This window comes from Sinohyriopsis cumingii, chromosome 1 (genome assembly GCF_028554795.1).
Source record: "Sinohyriopsis cumingii isolate HCF-2022 chromosome 1, ASM2855479v2, whole genome shotgun sequence".
Classification (NCBI taxonomy): Eukaryota; Metazoa; Mollusca; class Bivalvia; order Unionida; family Unionidae; genus Sinohyriopsis; species Sinohyriopsis cumingii.
The window spans coordinates 50885581-50909244 of NC_142961.1; the positions used below are offsets into that span (position 1 = coordinate 50885581).

At 35.1% G+C, this 23664-nt stretch overlaps 1 protein-coding gene and 1 long non-coding RNA gene across 3 annotated transcripts in view; one reads left to right on the plus strand and one right to left on the minus strand.

Annotated features, from left to right (window-relative positions):
- LOC149806855 (guanine nucleotide exchange factor subunit RIC1-like) overlaps positions 1-23664 on the minus strand; it is a 190305-nt gene that overhangs the window by 30554 nt on the left and 136087 nt on the right. For both annotated transcript variants that reach the window (XM_089958692.1, XM_089958684.1), the window contains 4 exons: positions 22820-22987; positions 19165-19283; positions 14920-15120; positions 10406-10580 (listed from right to left, as the gene is read on the minus strand). In XM_089958692.1, coding sequence (XP_089814818.1) covers positions 10406-10580; positions 14920-15120; positions 19165-19283; positions 22820-22987 — 663 coding nt within the window. The remainder of the gene's footprint in view (positions 1-10405; positions 10581-14919; positions 15121-19164; positions 19284-22819; positions 22988-23664) is intronic.
- Positions 2182-3329, plus strand: LOC149806856 (uncharacterized). Its single transcript, XR_016413538.1, has 2 exons — positions 2182-2234; positions 2904-3329. It is a non-coding gene; the product is annotated as an uncharacterized LOC149806856 (long non-coding RNA).

The following is a 23664-nucleotide window of genomic DNA, read 5'->3' on the forward strand; positions in this document are numbered from 1 at the left end:
ACTTCTGCAATAAGGGTGTATTACTTGTTAAGATACATCTTCTTACCAAGTTTCATGAACCTTGGTACAACAGTATGTATTAGGGCATAACCGACTTTTGATCCGGAAATCGGATTCCACCGGATAGTATGAACTTCCGATTAATCGGAGTTGGACAAGGCAGGAACGACCGATTCGGATAATAAAAATAATAAAGTTGAATTTCTATAGCACCGTGTCTAACACTGCATGTCATTCGATAGTGCGTTAATAAAGTTAAATAAGAAGTCAGCAAAGTCCAATATGGTCAACACAACGGGGTGAAACGATAATACTTGAGTTAGACCGAAAGATTTAAATTTATTAAAATATACAGTCCTACCCGTTTATGTCAACATCCTCAATAATGAAGGCATAATATTGAATACATTGACACATGCTAATGAGGTATTAAAAGAAAATGATTCCGCAAGAGGCCAACTTTATAGGACCAAACAAAAGCCTGTTTTATTTTTATTTGACCGCGACATTAAAGCATGGCGGCAAGATCAACTAATTGTTGAATAAAGTACAGGATGGAACTGGCCGCTTGCCGACATAAATGATTAAGGCGGGAAAATAAAAGCCTGGCGGCAAGATCAACTAATTGTTGAACAAAGAATGGGTCGGAACTGGCAAAAAAATAAAAAATTTGATGGATTCTTTGTGTCTTTGAACTTCGTTGCATTTTGCTATAGTCCTGCCATATCCTTCCCCTTGTGACATCGGTGTGATATGCAAAACGTGTGTAACACGGTTTAAAAAGTTAATTTGAAAAACCTTTTAATTTAGCATTTCCGATTAATTGAATCGTATCCGGAATCGGAAAAATTTCATGCCCAAAATCCGGAATCGGAAATCAGTAGAAAAATGCTAATCGGTTATGCCCTAGTATGTATATGGGGTGCTACAAACCAATTTGTTTGTGAGCTCAACACACAAACTTAACCTAAATCTTTAAGTCAATGTAGGTCTTGATGATATATATATATATATATATATATATATATATATATACAAACACATACATTTGGTGATTCTAGATTGAAAAGAACTTGATAAACTTAAAACAAAAAATGTTACTGAAATCAGATAAACATGAGTCTACATCTGTTATGAATCTGTCTGTCTGTCTGTGTGTACATATATATATGGTGCCAAAATAAACTATATGGCCATGAGCTAAATGTGATACAAATGAAGTGAAGGTCACAGTCACATTCTTTGTGGTAAGGTTGTGGTGCTAACAGAGACTCTCATAATCATTCATAATTTGATGATTCTACCATGAACTGTTAACTTTAGAAACAAACTAAAAACACAAAATTTAACCAAACTCATGGACAACTAAAATACTGGTCACAGTGATACGACTTTTGGAATGAAGGAGTAGTACTTATCAAAACGTATCCTCTCACAAAACGTCATGTTTCCAAATATGTTTTCATACGAAGTGCAAAAAACCTAATTGCAAATATTTATTGAAGTATATACAACTGATGCACATGTATGTAAAAAATTAGTACCATGATCTCCCTCCCCTGGGGGTAGGAGCTATGAAACCCACTCCAAACTGTTGCCTAGGACCGTAAGGAAAAAAAAGGCTGACATTCAGTGAGGGTATAGATTGATTATTTGAAATATGGTTGTTTACTGACAGATAGCAACATTTATGACTTGAAGAGAGCGTGTACATATGTATTTAACTATTTGGCACTGATGGCAACGTTGTGAGAATTTTTTTTAACAATTCCTACTCATGTTTATAAATGTATTCTCATAGAATTCATAATTCAATGTACTTTAGGTAATGTCAATATGTGTTATATAATATTACGACTTTAGACCGATTCTGAAACAAAGTAAAAAATTCTTGTCTGTGAATTAGCCATTGCGTTAACTTCAAATTTGCAGTTACTTAGATTAAAGATCTTGCCATGGGGTGAGAAACTCTGTTGTTTGCAATTAGTAGTGATGTCACCAGTTGGCTTAGGTTTGGAGGCCAGAAACCTGACATTGTAACATCTCAGTGATACCACCGCAGATCGTTTTCAAACAGACCATCGGTATCCAATCAGAACTAAGGTAATCAAATTTTGGGTGTGTTTCTCATGCAGCCAGACATTATTCTGTTTAATCCATTGTGAAAGAATCAGTGCACATCTGGACATTGAAAGGAGCAGATCATAGGGAAGTTGGAGGGACTATTTTCTGAGGTAAAATACCTTTGTCAAATCTCTCTCACTTCCCTAATTAGGTGTCATAAAATTTATACATCATTATGTGCATTTAATTTAGTACAAATTTAATCTTCCATGTATAGCTGAATTATCAACATGTCGTAATGCAATGTATAATGAATTAGTAATATTCAAGATTAATATATGTTGTTATTAGGATAAAATCGAGTGGATGATGTAATCTGCTATGATGTTGCATCATGGTGCTGAACTGAATTTAATAGGGAGTAGTGTTAGACCGTGTACTTGTTTGTATTTGAATATATAGTTGTGGACTGTGCAGAGTTAGGCATTGTTGGCCGTGTGCATGTATAATTAGGCATTTATATTTGTATGTGTCTTTTATATTTTGTAAGGTAGGAAATGCATAGGGATATTGTTGATGTTGGTAGTTACTATATAGAGAATTATAGATATGCGTGTATGTATCAGAAGTCATGATATTATTGTTGTTGTTATAGCCTTTATTAACAAACAAGTGTGTATGGAATATTTAGATGTGAGTGTATGAGTTGACCTAATGATTTAAATTGCCATTATGCTGATGAAAGGTCTGTGAGAATGTGTTAATTCTCGTGTGTTTGAACAAGAAGTAACCACTGTACGTCCCTTCTAATCCACATGAAACTTTCTGGGTGGGAACAGGCACCACCCAAATATCAGAGAGGAGAAAATGTGGAGAGCACACAGAGATATGCTGTTGTACAAGGAAGGAGGGCCAAGAGAACGGAAACGAGGGTACTGGAAGTACCAACAAGGAGGATTGAGAGAACGGAAGCAAGGGTACAAGAGAATGGAAATAGGGTACTGGAAGTACTGACAAGGAGGCTGAGAGAACAGAAATGAAGGAACTAGAAGTAACAACAAGGAGAGCTGGGAAAGGAGTACAAGGCAGAAGTTACAGAGTAACATAGAAGGGACACGGGAAGGAAACCCTATCACCTATAATTTCGCGGGATGAACTAATTGGCAATTTGGATAGGTCATGGATTGATTGGAAGCAATTGCATTGAAAAATTGTTCTGTAATTGTGAAATACCGTAATATAGTTTATTAAATTGTTATACCTTTCACTTTATTAATTTTATATTTTAACACCTAGAATGTTGGCTTTGCTGACTGGGGGCTTGGAGCTATTTAAACTTTAAATTGTCTGTCCTTCTCCGGGATTAGTAATAATTCCATAGGGGGCATGTGACACATTGTCACTTGGGTTAAAACCATATATCTTACCTTAACGTTGTCGAGTGTGCTAAAAATATAAATCCTTACAAAACATGACCCAACCCCTGCCTCTCACAATGTATGTATCTACATAAAAGGCAAATTTCAGTATACAGGCTAACATTTTTCACCCTTGAAATGTGAGTAATGGTAATTTATGGTAATTCATTGGAATTTGAAATTGTCACCAGGTGTCTAAGCTAATTCATATTACAGTATTACCATTGAAATATAATCTCACCCTCAGTGGGCTCAAAGGTCAAGAAGAGTACAAACATAATATTTGATTGTTCTGGGTCAAAGTCGGATGTATACCATTTCACAAAACAGTTGTTCCAGTACACTTAATGAAATACATCTCTATTTAATTAGATGGTAATTACTGTCACATTTTGAAAATTTGTAGTCACATATTTTCAAGGTAATATGCAGCCAAGTTTTTTTTTATACAAATGTAAAGAAACAACCTACTAAACGGTTCTTAAGATGGGTCCATAAGTAGCTTAAAGCAGCATGCTGCAAGGAAATGTATGTAATATTATTCATAATAAATCATCTTATAAGACATACAAAATTTGAACAAGTGTTCAAACATTTGAGTTTTCCTTAAGGTAGCATTAAATAGTTTCAGATAATTGGCCACAGGATACATTTATTTTTGAAGAGACATCTTCACTTTATCCAGACGTGTCTTCCTCATAAAATTATAGTGCATCAAAGAATGCATAATTTCATGTTGTATGCACAACCATTGGTCTGAGGTCCATGACAAATCATTTTTGGCCCAGACCTGTCATATATTACTGGCAGTAGTCAGTCAGGCCTTTTAGGCCCCAACCACCTGTTATATGTAACTAGCAGTAGCCAGTTAGGCCTTTTAGGCCCCAAAACACCTGTCAAATATTACCAGCAGTAGGCAGTCAGGCCTTTTTGGCCCCAGACACATGTTATATATTATTAGCAGTAGCCAGTCTGGCTTTTCTTGGCCCCAGACTTTTAATATATTATCAGCAGTAGACAGTCAGGCCTTTTTTGTCTCCAGACCTGTTATTAATTACCAGCAGTAGCCATTCAGGCCTTTTGGCCCCAGACCTGTCATATATTACTAGCAGTAGCCAGTCAGGCCTTTTCTAGCCCCCGACTTGCCAAATATTACCAGCAGTAGTCAGTCAGGCCTTTGTGGCCCCAGAACAGTCATGTATTACCAGCAGTAACCAGTCTGGCCTTTTTGGCCCCAAACCTGTCATATGTTACCAAATGTAGCCAGACAGATTTTTAATATTTCATAGTTGTTCTTATAAAGTGAAGAAAATGTGTTCTTTAATCTTGATAGGATCTGAAAATGGTCATACATGTACACAAATGCAAGCAGAAGTGGATGTAACATACTGACTTTTAAATTCATCTAGTGAATTAGTAAAAATGCTTAATACATTATCATAAATGCTGTATTTTTGCCCTGTCCCTGTTCTGATAAATTTCCTACAACTTCATTCATACAGAGAGTTAAATACTAAAATTTGCCTGCCTTTCTCTGAACAACATTTAAAGCAAATCAACATATTTTCATTTCTTCTCAAACATTTGATGCATGTTTTTGCATTCTAAGCCTAGGCATGTACTCTGAACATAGATCCATATGTAAACTCAGTAGTAATCATACAGAGCAAAATACCCACAGCACCTAGTATACTAAATGCCAAAAGAAAATAAATTCATGTCAACATAAGCATTCCTTGATTCTATTTTAAATAACATAGTAACCCATTGTTTAAATGCTGGGATTCAATTTTTACTTAGAAATTTACCCCAGTACAAAATACAAAATTGGAGTGTTGTTGTTGTTGCGGGGTTTAACGCCATTTTTCAGCACACGATAGGCTATGCATGGCGGCCAGTATTAATGGTGGAGGAAGAACCCGGGAAATCCAGAGAAGCTAATGGCAAGCTTTCTCACATACCTACATTGGCCAAATCCTAGACTCGAACCCATGCAGACAGAGGTGAGATGGCAGTGATCCATAATGGAGGGTGCTTTAGACCACTCGGCCACTTGGGGCCCCTCAAAATTGGAGTGGAATGTAAGAGCTGTTAATATTTAATATGCCAGCCTTGACATTTTGAGGGAAAATGTCCAGTAAGAGTTGTTAAAATTTAATATGCCAGCCTTGTAATTTTGTGGTTAAATGTCCAGTAAGAGCCATTAAAATTTCAGGATCTCTGGTGCATATCCTTATTGCTATATAAGTTTTCTAAACAGAATCATTTAATATTTTTACAAGCACCATGAATTAATACATAAACAGTCATTGTGGGTATTTTTCTTATTAAATTCAGTTGAGTTCTCACCTTGAAAATTGGCCCTCAACACAGACCTGTTATTAGAGATCACTTGTATTGAAAGAACGCTTTTTGTAGGTAGATAAGGTAATCTCTCAAAATGCATTTTTAAAGGACAACTTTATTTTTGTACTAAGTATTACAAATATCCAATATAAGCTGTAAAACTTGTTGCCATCACAACATTCTGTCATATATTTGCACCCAAATGTAAGTAAGCAATAACATGTACAGATACTGTAGAGAGGTAAGAAAAGTTAAACTCTCCAAGCACATAACTGATACACTATCTATTAATGTTGGTGTGATTTATCTTATTTCCTTGACCATATACAAGACAAGTCATTTATACAACCAGCTCTGTACCCTGGATCTCTCCCTGCCTTCTGTGGACTATGTCCTGATTCATAACGTAGAAACGGCTCACAACCACATCTTTAAATTATATGCATTTATTCAGCAAAACAAGTAGAGTACATTTGTGCAGTCAGCATGGATTCCAGGGTCTGTCTTTAGCCCCCTGGTACCCCACCCCTGCAGACATGGCATTGGAAATGGAACTGGAACTGTACACAGAAGGTTGTGGGTTTGATTCCCACTACATGATCAGCCTGGATTGAGTAATGAAGTTCTATCTTAGCAATTAATTTGTGTTGCTTCTTTATCTTTCTAAAACCTAAAGGACTGACATTCAGTTGGCCATAAAGAACATTCAGGAATCCAACATAAGAATGTTTCTTCTTTGTAACAACAGAGTGCTGAAACCAACTCTGATATTCCTGAGTGATAACAATTTTTAAAAATTGGCAAATGTGGTTACCAAACTCGATGTAGGATCATGCCCATTTTCATTCTTAACCACCAAGATATCATTAATTCTTATGGCGAAAACTTCATGAACCGTATTTCATGTAATTTTTCATACATGAAAAAATAATTATTAATTTCAGTGTATGAAGAATTTAAATGTAAAATAAATAATCATCATTTTGCAGTTCTGACCGTGTATGAAAAATAAAGGGATCATACCTGAACAAATTCTACGGAACACACACTACTTGACAACCTAATGGTACAAATGTACAAAGTAAACATATATTTTCTGTCTCATTCTGCTCTCAACTGAAGAATCTAATTACAATGAAAATAAAAGTCCTCAAAAAGATTTTTGTTGTTATTAGAGTGAGAGAGAGAGAGTGAGAGAGGGAGAGGATTATGTCTCAGCGTGAAAGCTGATCTGCATTTGGAGCAAATGTAACTGTTGCGTAATGTTGGGGAAATGATAGTAGTACATGTAAGATGTATCACATGTTTTAGTGCACACAAAAGTGAAAACATAAATATGATTGTCGAGGTCTTACATGTAGGACTAGCAAAATGATTAAGATATTTTGAACATGTATTTGTTAATGGTATTAGTTATTGGTAAATTGTATGCAATGATACGAGTCCACAGTGTCAAGAAATTTGCTTGTATTTTTACAGCAGCAATAATCTCATTATCAAATTGCAATAAAAAAATAAAGAACTTGAAATCATGTTTAAATCCTCATGTTTTACAACCATACTATATTCCATTATCAATAAACACTGCTAAATCAACAATTCATTTTTGTTTTAATTATAATGTACATTGTTACAACAACCACATGGCTATGCAGTGTTATTTACATGGTAATTAAACATGCTTAGTGCTTTGGTTATTCCTGTTGAAACCAGACTGAGGGCAAGAATCGAAAGAGTAGGTAAAATCAGCGAGGCTGCCATTAGGGAAATGAGGCTCTCTATAGGGAAATTAAAATCTGTCAATGTGCTATTGAAGCCGTTGTCCATACAGAACAGAGGGGTATATTGTTGAATAGATTTGCAATAAAATGTTAATTATATCCAAGTCAAATCAGAACAAACACTTAAAGATAGTATATGTATAAATACAAATAAATTTAACGGAGTCTGTGACTTTCAAATTTATGATAGAAAATGACACGGTTTTTATATTTTACGTTTGTATGACTATAATGAAACAATAAGACTAGTTGACCAATGGTCTTTGGTCTTTACTTTAGCATGTACTGAAATGTAATTTTTGTTGTACAAGAAAACATCAAAGAGCTTTCGAACTCATTTTAAAATGCATGTGGTGTTTTGTTATGGTGACAGACTTTATAAGGAGAACTAATACACGATAATATTTAAAGGTATGGTCTGTGAAGTCTTTTGTCCATTTGTTAATAAACACCAGTAGATACTTTAATGACAATAAGAGTGCTTATGCATGAATCATTGTATTTTCTCACCAACAATTAATTATTAATTTTGTAAAAACAAAATGGCCTTACAGTATTATTGATCTTTTTTGCAAACGTAAATCTTCTTAATAGAAATTTTATGTCTGATAATTTAATGGATTTTTTTAAAAATACAAAGTGATATGCATGAAAACTTATGATACATTTAAATAATTATCATTTTGATAACTGGATTGTGTACGAAAAATTAAAGGGTACAAAAAAAGTACATGAAATACAGTAAATAGGATATCCGTTCAGGATTAATAGCAATAACAAGATTTTTAAGTTTGCCGTGGTGCCAGCCATATCGGACATAGATTGGTACCAATGTCAGTTAGGACCAGATATCATAAGTATTCCGATGAAACCCCCAACCAATATGACTTTCCATTTAAGAGAAGGAATTATAGTAACATTTAAGCTCTTGAATATGGCTGTTTTGGCAGCCATAGTTATGTCAGCACCAACTAGACATCATAAGTCTTGAGGTGAAAATGTGGGTGGTGGTGGTAAACTAACTTTATTGATTAAATACTTATGTGTTGTTATTGTGTTGCTTACTCATTCTGGATGGAAAATGACCTCTACCACATTATGAAAATTTGAAATTTGTCTTCCCAATGAGTATCATCGGGGAAGGTCTCACATCTAACCTGTGACCTGGCCAGTGTGTGATACCCTCATTCTTTTTTCAGGACATAGTCTTAAAACTACTGGGAAATTAGTGTCGGGTGGGGTGGGGGAATATGGCAACAGCAAAAGGTAAGTATTCCATCATTAACTTTCATCTTCCATCCAACTTCATTTTAATATCAGTAATACGTAACCTACTATGTAGCTGAAGTTGTCAGTTTGGAGGGAGACTGATGATCTCACAAAATGGTAAAGAAAAAAGGAAGGCATACTCATAATGGTTGACTACTGCCAGATATTATCTGCAAGTACCATAATTTGTGCTACTACTGTTCACCCTAAGGAAAATATGCCTTCACTTTGGTGACCCAATGATTGCAGGTGGAAGAGGACAAGGTCATGTGAGATCAACAATATGTGTAGCTTTCGTATTCTCCAGGCATGAATGAGTTAGATAGGCCTGTGAGGATGCCCATGAGGATGCAATGGCTCAAGCTTCATGAGCCTAATCTTCATGAATGAAAAGTTTCTAAAGGCCTGATAAACTCTCTAGATAGTTCACCTCAAAATTGTGGAAGCTGAATTATTAACTGAACCATTAGAGAGGAGGAAAAGACACTTCCTACCTTTTTTTTAATCCCTTTTACAAGCTACCAAACAAAAATGCTGAGACCTAACTTGGAATAAAGTCTATCTTGATCATCCCAAGCACTGAAATTACTGAGAATGGGGGTCTTAATCATGAGACAGAAGTGACTGGGGCCAAGAAACATGGCTGGCAAAGGACAGAAACAGACTCTTAATTTCCAATGAACCTTAGACAGCCCTGCTCTATGTAAAGGGCATGAAGCTCACTCCTTCATCTCATAGATGCTCAGGAAGGCATGAAAACAACCTTGAGGTTCTTGAAAGAAGCGTCACCCAAAGAGTTGCTTCAAAGGTGAATGTGTACATCTCAAATACTAGTTATAGTCAAAAACTGTTTGGTGCTACCTTAATAGTGAGTATTTGCACTGTGTTCAGGTTTTCTTCTTTTAAGTCTATTTTTATATTGGAAACTGATAGATATACTCTTATCTCTGAAATAAATCTTAACACAGGTAAAATCTAAACTAAAGGAATGGTGAGCAATTTGCTCATGTAACCAAGGAATATGCATAAATGTATATTCAGCAATAAATCTAACTTTTGTTACTTTGAAAATGAAAACTTTCTGAGAAAGAGTAGAATTATAAAAGAAAATACAATCCAATAATGGGTAATAAGTGAAGCTGAATATAGGTCAGACCCAGAACAGAACATTTCACGGTGCAACCATTTTCTGGTACACTAGATGACCATAAATATGTGAATTTTTGTGGACAAAACTTGGCAGCTTCCTGAAGATTCTAGATTACCTGTCAATAGTTCATAATTAACTTATCTGCCTTTCAAAAGCTTAAACAATGACACCAAGTTTTGTTATTTAGGGGTTTATCATAAAGATATGTTTTTTTAAAATTTATTTACGGGCTTAATTCTTAAGAACTCATTTATTATTTAGGGGCTTTATCATGAAGAAAATGTGTTATTTTGGGGCTTTATCATGAAGAACATATTGTGTTATTTGGTGACTTTAACTGCAGACACATCTGAGAATAACATTTCAAAGTTACCTACCTTAACTCAAGATCTGACTGAAGTGGTCCCTTGGTGTTGATTTCCTGTGATAGGAGGTCTAGGTCTGGGGAGGGGCTGTCATTGATCCCACTGGTGCTGTCCCCCAGGAATTCAAAGTCACCAATCAGGGAGCTGGAGTCTGACACCTCCACAGTGGCAAGGCTGCTGTCCTCAGCTATCAATACAGAAACAGCTGATGGTAGCTAAATGAACAAAATGAGCAAAGCATATCCTTGTCTTTTTTAAATATGTCAAATCTTGTTTATCTGGCACAAACTACTGCCCACAAGACTGTTGGATACATCAGGTTTATGGACATGGATTAATAGTGTCATAACCTGTGTAACATAGAGATAAAGCAATACCTGGATGTAAGGGTGTTGGATATATAAAAATATACTGCATTAAGCTTAATTCACTTTTCAAACATGTATAGTGTGTACATGATTGTTGCATGCTTGGTATGCAAGCATATGTAATTCATACAAACCACTGCACATAAATACAGAGTGGACTAAGTTCTTAAGTCTGTGTGTGTGTGTGTGTGTGAGAGAGAGAGAGAGAGAGAGAGAGGGAGAGAGAGAGAGAGAAAGAGACAGACAGACTGAGGGGGAGGAGAGAGCCATTATGATAATGGATCCATCGAACTTTACCATCTGGTATGATTCTATACAGAATCACACAATTCAATACCAAGACATATCACTGGATCAATCCACACCTGTACACAGTATGATTTCTACAGAGAATTACACAATTCCATACCAAAACATATCACTGAATCAATTCCAATCTGTATGATTTCTATAGAGAATAACACAATTCCATACTAGAACAGGTCATTGACTCGTTCATGTGGTTCAAAACATTATCAAGATCTATGTATGATTACCATTCATGTACATCTAACATTTCCAAGACCTATGTATGATTGCCATTCATGTGGATCTAACATTTCCAAGACCTATGTATGATTGTCATTCATGTGGATCTAACATTACCAAGACCTATGTATGATTGTCATTCATGTACATCTAACATTTCAAAGACCTATGTATGATTGTCATTCATGTGGATCTAACATTACCAAGACCTATGTATGATTGTCATTCATGTGGATCTAACATTACCAAGACTTATTTATGACTGCCATTTATGTCTATTTTGTACAATCCTAGCAGACAGACAAGGTGTTTCCAATAAATCTCATATAATAGACAAGATAGGAGACAAGTTTTGTCCAATAAATCCCATAAAATGGAGAGCATAGGAGATAAGGTGTCCAATGAATCTCGTATAATGGACATTAGAGGAGACAGGATAGGAGACAAGGTGTGTCCAATTAATCTCATATAATGTATGGGAAAGAAGATAAGGTGTCTGATGATCTCATATAATGGACAAGATAATAGACAAGGCATGTCTGAATGATCTGATATATGGTAATGGACAGGATAAGAGACAAGGTGTGTCTGATTAATTTGATATAACAGGATAATAGACAAGGTATGACTGATGGATTTGATATAATGGACAGGATAACAGATAAGGTATGTCTGAAGGACCTGATATAATGGACAGGATAATAGATAAGGTGTGTCTGATTGACCTGATAAAATGGACAGGATAACAGACAAGGTATGTCTGATTGATCTGATAAAATGGACAGGAAAACAGACAAGGTATGTCTGATTGATCTGATAAAATGGACAGGATAACAGACAAGGTATGTCTGATTGATCTGATAAAATGGACAGGATAACAGACATGGTATGTCTGATTGATCTGATAAAATGGACAGGATAACAGACAAGGTAAGTCTGATTGATCTGATAAAATGGACTGGATAACAGACAAGGTATGTCTGATTGATATGATAAAATGGACAGGATAACAGACAAGATATGTTTGATGGACTTGATATAATGGACAGGATAATAGACAAATTGTGTCCAATGAATCTGATTAATGGACAGGATAACAGACAAGTTGTGTCCAATGAATCTGATTAATGGACAGGATAACAGACAAGTTGTGCCCAATGAATCTGATTAATAGACAGGATAACAGACAAGTTGTGTCCATTGAATCTGATTAATGGACAGGATAATAGACAAGTTGTGTCCAATGAATCTGATTAATGGACAGGATAACAGACAAGTTGTGCCCAATGAATCTGATTAATAGACAGGATAACAGACAAGTTGTGTCCATTGAATCTGATTAATGGACAGGATAATAGACAAGTTGTGCCCAATGAATCTGATTAATGGACAGGATAACAGACAAGTTGTGCCCAATGAATCTGATTAATGGACAGGATAACAGACAAGTTGTGTCCACTGAATCTGATTAATGGACAGGATAATAGACAAGTTGTGTCCAATGAATCTGATTAATGGACAGGATAACAGACAAGTTGTGTCCAATGAATCTGATTAATAGACAGGATAATAGACAAGTTGTGCCCAATGAATCTGATTAATAGACAGGATAAGAGACAAGTTGTGTCCAATGAATCTGATTAATGGACAGGATAAGAGACAAGTTGTGTCCAATGAATCTGATTAATGGGCAGGATAACAGACAAGTTGTGTCCAATGAATCTGCCAATGGACAGGATAACAAACAAGTTGTGTCCAATGAAAATGATTAATGGACAGCATAACAGACAAGTTGTGTCCAATGAATCTGATTAATGGACAGGATAACAGACAAGTTGTGTCCATTGAATCTGATTAATGGACAGGATAATAGACAAGTTGTGTCCAATGAATCTGATTAATGGACAGGATAACAGACAAGTTGTGTCCAATGAATCTGATTAATGGACAGGATAATAAATTGCACTTTATCCTCATTGGCATTAGTCAATGCCTCTTGCTTAAACTCTTCTTTCTGTATATACCAGACCACATCTGAATTTCAAAAGGGTGAAAGCATAATGGAGACAAGGTGTGTCTGAAACAAGAGAACTGAAATTTACTTTGGAACAGACCAAAAGTGTGTAATATTTTCTGATTGCCATTCACTAACAGTTCTCTGGTAGTGTCCTTTCTGAATAATGTAATGAACTGCTCTTGGAGCATACACTTATCATGCCCAAGTCAATAATAAGTATAGTAAAGTGTTGTCAATATGTGTGCAATATAGCACATGGGTGATATGTGCCACCAGTTTTATACTGCAGTGTCCTAAGGACTGATTCTCAAAGTATACACAAGGTGAAAATCTGATTTTACCTTAACCAGCCTAGCATGATATTTTATTATACACCAAGTGATATTCTTCATCACACAGACTAAAATATGTTATTATACACCTACTGAATTTGTTGCCTCAGACAGCCTAGCATGGTAGTTTATTATACATCAAGTTTTTTTGTCTCAGACAACCTAGCATGGTATTTTATGATACATCAAGTTTTTTGTCTCAGACAGCCTAGCATGGTAGTTTATTATACATCAAGTTTTTTTTGTCTCAGACAACCTAGCATGGTATTTTATGATACAAGTTTTTTGTCTCAGACAGCCTAGCATGGTATTTTATTATACATCAAGTTTTTTTGTCTCAGACAGCCTAGCATGGTATTTTATGATACATCAAGTTTTTTGTCTCAGACAACCTAGCATGGTAGTTTATGATACATCAATTTTTTTGTCTCAGACAACCTAGCACGGTATTTTTTTATACATCAATTTTTTATTCTCATTTCTGATTATTTATCACCATCCTCTCAACATAAGATGGAACTACTTTTTCCTCAATGTTTCAAGAATTCATGTTACTAACATTTATCATGGTGAACATGAGCAACTGTTGTTTCATGTGTTTCTTTCACAAACTGTGATATTCATACACATATCAACTAACCAATATGTAGTCTGGTCAATGATTAAAGACGACATTCATACTAAGAAGGTTTAATATTATGCAATTTTTTTCTCATTCAAATATATGGTGATTGTATTAAATTTATAATAAAAATCTCATTATCATGATAATGTAATCATGACTGCTAGATCACGTCTTGTTGTCAGCATCAGAAAAGCTTTCCATGGTAATTGCTGTTTGCTACACTCTCTTGTTGCTGACATTTCATGTTGTTTGGCATTAAAATTCAGAATAAGATCTTTCACTGCTACCAGTGCATTGGTAACAACAAATTGTTTACAAAGGTTAACCAAAACAAAAATTCTTATTGGTTAATATGTGTATTACATTTATGACACTGATACAAGTTGTATCATACATTCATGACAATGATACAAGTTGTATCATTTCTGTCATGTCACTGTACTTCTGGTACAGTTGTACCCGAAATACAAAAGCTGTCCATGAACAAACAGATGGATTAATATATGTGATTACTTTAGGGCTTCGCCCAATTTGCTGCGTGGGTTGCTAATTAAAAGCCCACATCACTGGAAAAATGCTAGGAAGAATAAAAATGCATGGAAAACAGGCTGATTAGATAAACCAATAATTAAAATTTGACTTTAGAGAACACTTACTTTTTATGTGCTGAGGCTGAAGCATGACATCATCAGAGAAATTTTGGAAAGATTCCTGAGAAGGCAGTGATTTCAGAGTGCCACCTGCCTGCAAAGTTGTGTGCTGGGGTGAGGCAGGTTTGAGCATGGTACTGTTGCTAAAGCCAGGATTCGGCAGATCCTCATCAAGCAGAGACAGGGAAGCAAGACTGGAGGTGGAGACTGGAACAAAGCAGACTTTAAGCACACTTTATCTCAGTACAGAGAACTGCTTGAACAACAAAATAACTTTTTTCAGTATTTCATTACTTGGGAAGAGAAAACCTAGTGTTTCGGTTCATTACTTGGGAAGGGAAAACTTAGTGTGTCAACTGAGGGATTTTAGATTGGATTTTAAATCTGTGGTTTGTAACAAGTGCAAAATACAGGAAAAATATGATCAAAAATATTTTTAAATTCATGGTATTTGAAGAGTTTCAAGATGGTTGCCATTATGGCCATATTTAAAGTCAGATCAGCACCATTTTTATTCAGGACCAATTAGATAAATAGTCTTCTGGTAAAAACCCCATGTTAATATAACTTTCCTTTTAGAAGAGAAAATTTTTAAAAAAGGTTCAAGATGGTTGCCATGGTGGTCACAGGCTGGAACCATTTTCATTTAGTACAAACATCATAAAAAGTCTTATGGTGAAAACCTAGCATCTATACAACTTTCCATCTAGAAAGAATAGTTATAAGATTTTTAAAATGGATGCTGTGGCAGCCCGACTGAATACCAGATTGTCACAATATTTCTTTAAAAGCAACTAGACAATGAAAGAAGTCTTTAAGGGAAAATGTCTTGATGATATGACCTTACATTTAGATGAAGTAGTGATGACAAGATTTTCAAGAAGGCTGCTGTGAAGGGCATATTGGTTGTCTGTGTGGCACCACTTTCATTACAACCAACTTGACATCATAAGAATTCTTCTGGTGAAAACCCCCAAACTGATATGACCTTCCATTCAGAAGTAGCAAGATTTTCAAGATGAGTGTAATGGTGGCATAACTAGATTTAGATCAGTATAGTTGTTACTTAGGATGAACCAAACAATTTTTTCTTCTAGAACCAACAGACATCATAAGCATTCTAGTGCATACCTCATGCTGATATGATCATCCATTCATGATACAGATTTCAAGATGACTGCAGTGGTGGCCATATTGTCTGAGCAGCACACTTTTAATTTTTAGAACCAACTTAGAATGAATATATGTGCAAACCTTCAAGTTCAACCTATGTTAATGGATGGATGGACATCACACGACAGAAGACAGACATTAGATAGTGGACAATGGGCAATGGATGACAGATGAAGGGCAGCAGGCTATCCAATGTAGAGTAAAAATAATATCGCTGTAAGTTGGAAATTAAAACCTGATTTTAGGTCTCATCAATAGAGAGCTGCAAACCGATCCAATAACCCTTGGTAAACACTGCAGGCACAAAAGTTAGAAGGATGGGCATTCAATGGCCATTACTCGTGTAAACAAGGACAAAAAGGTCACATCAACACAGAGATGAAACATAAAAATTTGGTTAAAATCCAATCATTCCCAGTGAAGATACATTGCTGGTGAATAAAACAGGCATTCTGGAGTGAAACCTCCTTTATGTGAAAGTATAGCAGGCTGTTAAACAAAATCTTCTGAGGTCTCATCAGTTTATACTTGACTTGGATAAAATCCAACAATTCTCAGTTATCTGGTGGAAATTACATTGCTGATGGATGGACCGTTGGATGGATGTCCTTAATTCATGGCTCAGCAAATTTCGTCCTAGTAATGATACATTATTAAGATGATAACTTCATGAAAGGAAATTCAGTGGAACCTATTGAGACTGAACTCAAGTTTATAATTCAATCCAAATATAAATACAATCTTCGTTCCATATATTGCATTCATAATATTGCAAGTTGCTATGGACAAAGTTAACACATTCCTCTTGTTTCTTCTTTCATCAGAATTTCTTTGTGGATGACAAAATATTTTAGCCCAGTATATATTTAGAATTGGGATCGCAAGCTTAGGTTATGTTGGTACTTATCATTTTATAAACTCCACATATCTGCTGTGATAAAAATATAGCTATGCAAATTAAAAACCTGCACATTTGAATAAAATCTCTAATTAAATTTGCTGTCCATGATGTCCTTCTATGTAGCCTTTATTCTTCTCCTTCGTGAAATTCTACTGCAACAATCTCTTTTATTATCAACAGGTTCCACTAAATTTATACTTTCCTAAAATCTTAATAAGAAGAAAAGGAATTAGTGATGATGTTGTTAAAGTACTGAATATGACAAGACAGCATTTGATTTGCAATACACCTCTCCCTCAATAACTTGCACACACTGGGGTCCAAAAACATAGACTGCACTATAAGTGATGGCGTGAGTTACTGAAGGACATCCCAAAAATCTGCTAGACATCCAGAGAACCACCGGGGGGGGGGGCGGACGACCGTTTAATGACTGAATCCTCGCTTTTATAATCGTGTCGAGAATAAGTGTCAATAAAACAATTTTTTGGATGAAGTTGTTCCTTATTCTGTATAAATTACATTTATTTCCAAAATGTCCAACATCTGAAAGATCAATAACATGAATCCAACTGGTTTCAAGAACCAACACAGTACTCGAAAACATTTGTGTATTATGTCACAGCTTTTTGTTATGTTGATTAGTTTGGTTCCCAGAGTGGTGTATAATAGTTTTTTTTGCAAAACACTGAGTCTTAGAGCAGGGAACTAGTTTAATTGTTGATACACTACCAAACAAGAATAATTTAAAATAAAAACACAACATTTCGTGAAACAATCATCTATGTCAAAACTTGATTTTTGAATTGTTCAATTAGTAAAATATTGATGCCGTGATTCCACTGCAAGTAACTTATAACTTCTTATCATCCTTGAGGATATCTCTACGTTAGAATTCAGGAATTCTCTGAAACTCGTTTTCCCACAATGGTCCGTATCTGTGAAACAAAGCTCTTTATTTGACAAAGTACTCATTTCACTTGGTTGCCTTGCTATCTTTAATCACTGTTTTGATTAAGTAGGTTAATTTAAGGTAGTTTAATTAGATTATGTACACAATAACATTTATAACAGTGTCTGATTGATTAACTGAAATGAATTATGGGAAATATGACTGGGGCCAATGGTTCTTAAGCATGTAGGAATTGAATGCCTTTTAACTTTTTTTTTATTCCACAACCTTTATTGGATTCAAAGGACATAATTAATGTGATAATTGAAAAGGAGGCCAGCTTTTAATTCAGTGTATCAATACAACAAATACTTCCAGAAGTCAGTTATCAAAACACGGTTGGCACTTAACTAGGTTCTCAGCAAAACGCTCGTGGACATAGCTGTTACTGTAGCTGACACATTTTAAGTTTAATTATAAGAGGACACATTGCATTTATGATGATTACACTTAAAAGGAACTTAAAGATAGAACTAGAACACAAATTTCAATTGACAAAAAAATTATTCAATTTTCATTGATTGATATTTTCTTACATATCATTAATTGCGGTGTACTAGGAATGTGATTTGGAAAGAAAATGTAAACAACTGTATGACCTGTTTTTAAATTTGATATTTCAGTGTTGATTAAAATTTCCAGGTCCTATCTACTGTTTTTGATGATAAAACGAGCGATACATCAAAGTTTCCATTACCAATTTTGATCACGATTTTCCTGATGTTCAACAAATAGGGATAATTTTTGGGGGTATTTTCTGGTTTAAAAAATGGGATCCATGCCTGACCCTGCATTATAAGTGGGTTCGCGAGCTATCAGGGCACGAGTTATCAGGGTGCGAGTTATCGAGGGAGAGGTGTACATAGATTACACTTTTTATGCCCAAATTATGCTCTTTGCCACTTAAAATAGCAGTAAGTATGCTTTTATCTCACAGGGGTTGGCATGTATGCATGCAGCATCATGTCCCATCCTGACACCAGGCAACCAGTCCGAACACTAACCTCTTAATGCTGAGTGCCTAGCGAGGCAGCTGTTAGTGTCATTTTCATAAATCTTTGGTATGACTTGGCTGGGGTTCGAACCTGTGACCTCATACATCAGAGGCTTACACTCTAAAGCTACCTATAGGAAATTAAAAGAGTTTTACAACCTGTAAAAAAGATCTAGGTAAACTAAACAGACTGTTTAAAGGAAAATACGTCTTCTGAGACCAATAACTTACAAGTTTTGAGTTTCAACTGCTGGTATGTGGAGAAAGAGAGTACAGGCATGGGCCACTCAAACTGGTTATGGATGTCTCTCAATGCCCCAACAAAGTCTTCAACTTTTGCTGAACGTAATCTGCAGTGGTAAAAAAGCATACAGTAATTCTTGTAACTGCCCATACACCAACAAAATTGTTCCTTTCAGAGCAGGAAAACTTGTGTAAAAAAATACTAATTATTTTTTGTACTGTCAATGTACAAAAAATAAAGGCATCAGACAACACAAAAACGGTAAACATGATACACAATATATGCTGTCAGACCTAATGTACAAAATTAACATAATTGTTTTGTCTCATTTTGCTCTGAACTCAAGAATCTAACTGTAATAAAAATAAAAGTACTCTTAAGCACTTCCTAAATTATTAGTGAGAGACATTGAGATGCATGAAACAATAATGTGTTAATGTGTAAGATCATATGTATTCAGAGTGTATATCTCTCTAGATGTTATGGTGTGCTATGTTTGTAAGTAATTAAGATGGTCAAAGTCAAAAAGTCTACTGTAACATGTACATGTACATGTATTTATAGGTAAACCGTAAGCAATGACATGAGTCCCTGTTGTCCAGATTATGTGCAACTTACAACACAGTATCCTCATTATCAAATAAAAAGAATTTTCTTGTTCCGTGTGTGCGAGTGTTTGTAAGAGAGAGAGATGGATGAAATACATCAATATGTAAGATCATATGCATTCAAAGCAGTCTTTGTAGCTTTGAGAGAGAGAGAGAGAGAGAGAGAGAGAGAGAGAGAGAGAGAGGGAGAGAGAGAGAGCTTATAAAGGAAATTGTAATATTTATTGTTCAGTTACCTGAAAATTGTCACATTCCTCATATTCAAGTTTACTAATACATTCAATCAATATTTCTGAATAAACAGCTTATTCTTGTTTTAATTATGATACATGTATTCACAAGAACAACATGTCTATGCAGTGTTATTTACATGTTAACTAAATATGCCTAGAGCTTTCGCTAGCAAATCAAGACTTGATTAAAGACAAGATTACTAGAGACCAGATCAGCCACCAGCAGGAAATGAGGATATCCAAAGGATATCAAAAGATGTCTATCAGCTATTTTGAGGAGTAATTTAGGAAAGATTTTGACATGCAAATCTGTACTAAACAAAAAAATAAGACGAATGTTTCAATGAAAAAAACCAACTGGTGTCAAAGGTAACCAATGATAATTAATGGAAATTGCACACATCATTTAAACAAAAAGTCATACTACATCTATTTTATGCATACTTTGAGCAAACATACATTTTAAGCTGCATCTTTTTGGCAATCAACTCAATAAAGGCATGTTAGCTATCAAATCCAGAAAATATCTGCAACAACCGAGGAGAAACATATGACATTTTAATCATAGCTTTCCGTTATTAAAAGCAATCCTGGATAAAATATTTTTTAAGGAAGAGAGAGGGACCTCTTGTGTCTGTACAAGTTTCAGCTGAATCTCACTGTGGGTAAAATCAGCACTTAACCACCTTTTCCTTTCTGCAGATATTGGCCATTTTGCAAGTCATTCTGGGTAATTTTCTGCAAGGTATTATAGGTATGACTGATATTTAAGTTCTCCTTTGTAAACAATTTTCATTGGTATTGAGCATTAACTAGCAAAAGGATAACAATGAGACATCTTTACCCACAATGCTTTGCAGAAGACTACCAATAATGACTTGAAAAAATGGCCAAATTGAAAAGGAATACTGTCAGTAAAACCTGTCATGAGAGACAGTGCTTTCTGCCAACAAAAAGCAGTCTCTCAAGACAGGTGGTCTCATTAGCAGGTTTGAACAAAAAGACCAGTTTCCAAGGTCCAGTTTCAGAACAATTTCAAGAAAAATAACCACAATCACTGTACATATGTTCTATTCTTTATTAATACTGTATGTGTTCATCTAAAAACAAAATTATATAGCAACAAAGATGTACTTCAATCAGTGAGCATGAAATCATATTTTCATTTGAAGATCACATATTTTAGCATATGAAATCATTTCTGAATTACTCCTTTTCCTTTATAACAACCTAAATTTGTTTTACTGATGTTTAAACCACTTTTTTTTGCGAGTGGTCTGCCCCTATTTTTTTAACTTCTTTCAGTTACAATAATTATTATCTCCAGCCTTAAAATGTGTCTCTTTTTAGCTGGAGGTTTGTCCATTGTTATTAAGGTTCTAGGTGTTAAAATTATTAGTGCTCAGTCGTAATATCGAAGGTAAGTATGGTTATGACTGGGCTGTGGGAGAATATGAAAAATCTATACATGTGCATTGCATGTCTAACAATTAACGAAATAAAAGAAACAATTATCTCATCCAGAAACAGAGCCATTTACTCTGAGACAAAAGTCAATGGCTTCATTCAAAGATGACATACAGGGATTAACTTTATAAACAAAGTGTGTAACCCAGCCCAACCAACTTGAGTAGACGATAGCTTTGTGACTGGGATTTAATCACTTAACGTCGGGGGTAAAAACAACAAACATCACAAGTCTTGAACACTGTCAACTGAATCCTGCAAATGATTCTCTCTTGCTGGCTTAATAGACAATGACCTTATTCAATCCTGGCAATATGGATTAACTCTAAAACCAAATTATATATGCGACCACTACGTCAACTCTGGCACTACAATGGCAATTCGTGACATGTACATTAGCCTGATTTATAGACTGTAGCATCTATCACAGGCAGCAACAATCCTTTTTTAATAAATATTCCTTCTATGTTTGTTTTTTATCAGAACAATCATTACTAATCAAGCAGTCATTGTAACAATTGATTACATATTGATAAGTAGTTTCTGTCTCTTCTCACGATATGGTCATTCATAAGGATGCCAGGTCCTACGATAAGGTGGAGAAGCAGGTTAAGGTCTGGAATAATTAGTCTGGTTCCCTGCTTTGTATACTCCCTGCATTGCTCACCCCTATATGAATAGTGGAGAACAACACAGGGAGCATACGATGCAGGGAACCAGACTAGAAAATAATCTACCTATAAATTAGTCTGGTTTATGACAGAAACTATAAAACACTATAAGCACAGTTAAAAAATTCTGACAGCGGTAGCCAGCCTATTGTTTTTAATTTTTATATATATTTAGAATGGTATGAGTGGTCATTCTCACAGGAATTAAATAAAAGTCGGTGGGGTTTATCCTCGTTTTTGCGATGCAGTCATTCATAGCAGTGTCGAAATGTGTATTTTGCCAAAACATTGTGGTTGTTGGTCGCGTTCAGCAGGTGGTTGCTGATAAAAGAGCGTGTATATAACAAAATTGACCTGTGCATTACGATTGTGGTTGGAAATGACAGGTGGTCGCTCATAGCAGTTTTTACTGTATTTGCTTCTCCCACTGACTTCTATCAACTATAGTTCTAACTGAAACTGATATTTAATGACATGCTACAAAAAAACTAAAAGCTTCTTGTATTGTCAGGGCTTGTAGCCATAATTGTTTATTTTAGATCATATTATGGACTTAAGCTGGGTAAATAGGTTGGCAGTTATATGTAGATATCGATGTATAAATGTGCACAATTAGGGAGGTATGGTTGGACTATAGACGTATATATATTAACCACTGATTACCTTTCATTTTTCATCCATGCCACCAGATGAAAGTTCTCAATGTTTGCAGCAAAGTAACCAAGGTCTCGTAGTCTGTTGCTTGATAACAATTTTCTGGCATGTCGATTCAGAATTTGGTCAATATACACCTGGTCTGCATTGGTATCATCCCTAGGTTTTGGGGATGGCCTATAAAGCAAGTTGGAACAACACAGTAGGAGACATATAAAACTGTTTACAGTTATTCAGTGCCAAAATTAACAAAACTGTCTGAGCAAACAATTAAACCTGTGTATAAATGAAAACTTTAATTTTCACATGTGCCTTCATATTTACTTAGTAGATTCTTCATCTACTAAGCAAATAGAAATATATAATACAATTCACAGAGTAGTTTCTAAAAATATGGTTGATTAATTTCAAATATTGATAGTCTGGGATATGAAACTTCCATTGATTAATATAGTTCTGATGTCACTTATTTGCAACAGGTCTATCACCAATATTTTAGTTTACCAATTCTACCATAAAGTTTATTTTAGAACTATTACAAAAATCACATTGAATGAAATAGAACTACATAGTAAAAAAATGAAAATGAATTTCAGATTACAGAGATACAACAGAAACAGTTATTAAGACTCAGATATACGCAGCCTATTCCATAAGCCTACTGTTCTTCTCAACAATAAGGATATAAATGAATCATTACATTGTTGCAAAATGTGCAACTTTAATGCCATGGTTAAAAGGCTGATTATGCATGTTGCCAACTGAATTGTCTTATCTTCGTAATGATTCATCCAGAGGACAGTGAAAATCCATCAAGGGTTTTGAGAAATATAACCAAATAAAAAAAATGTAAA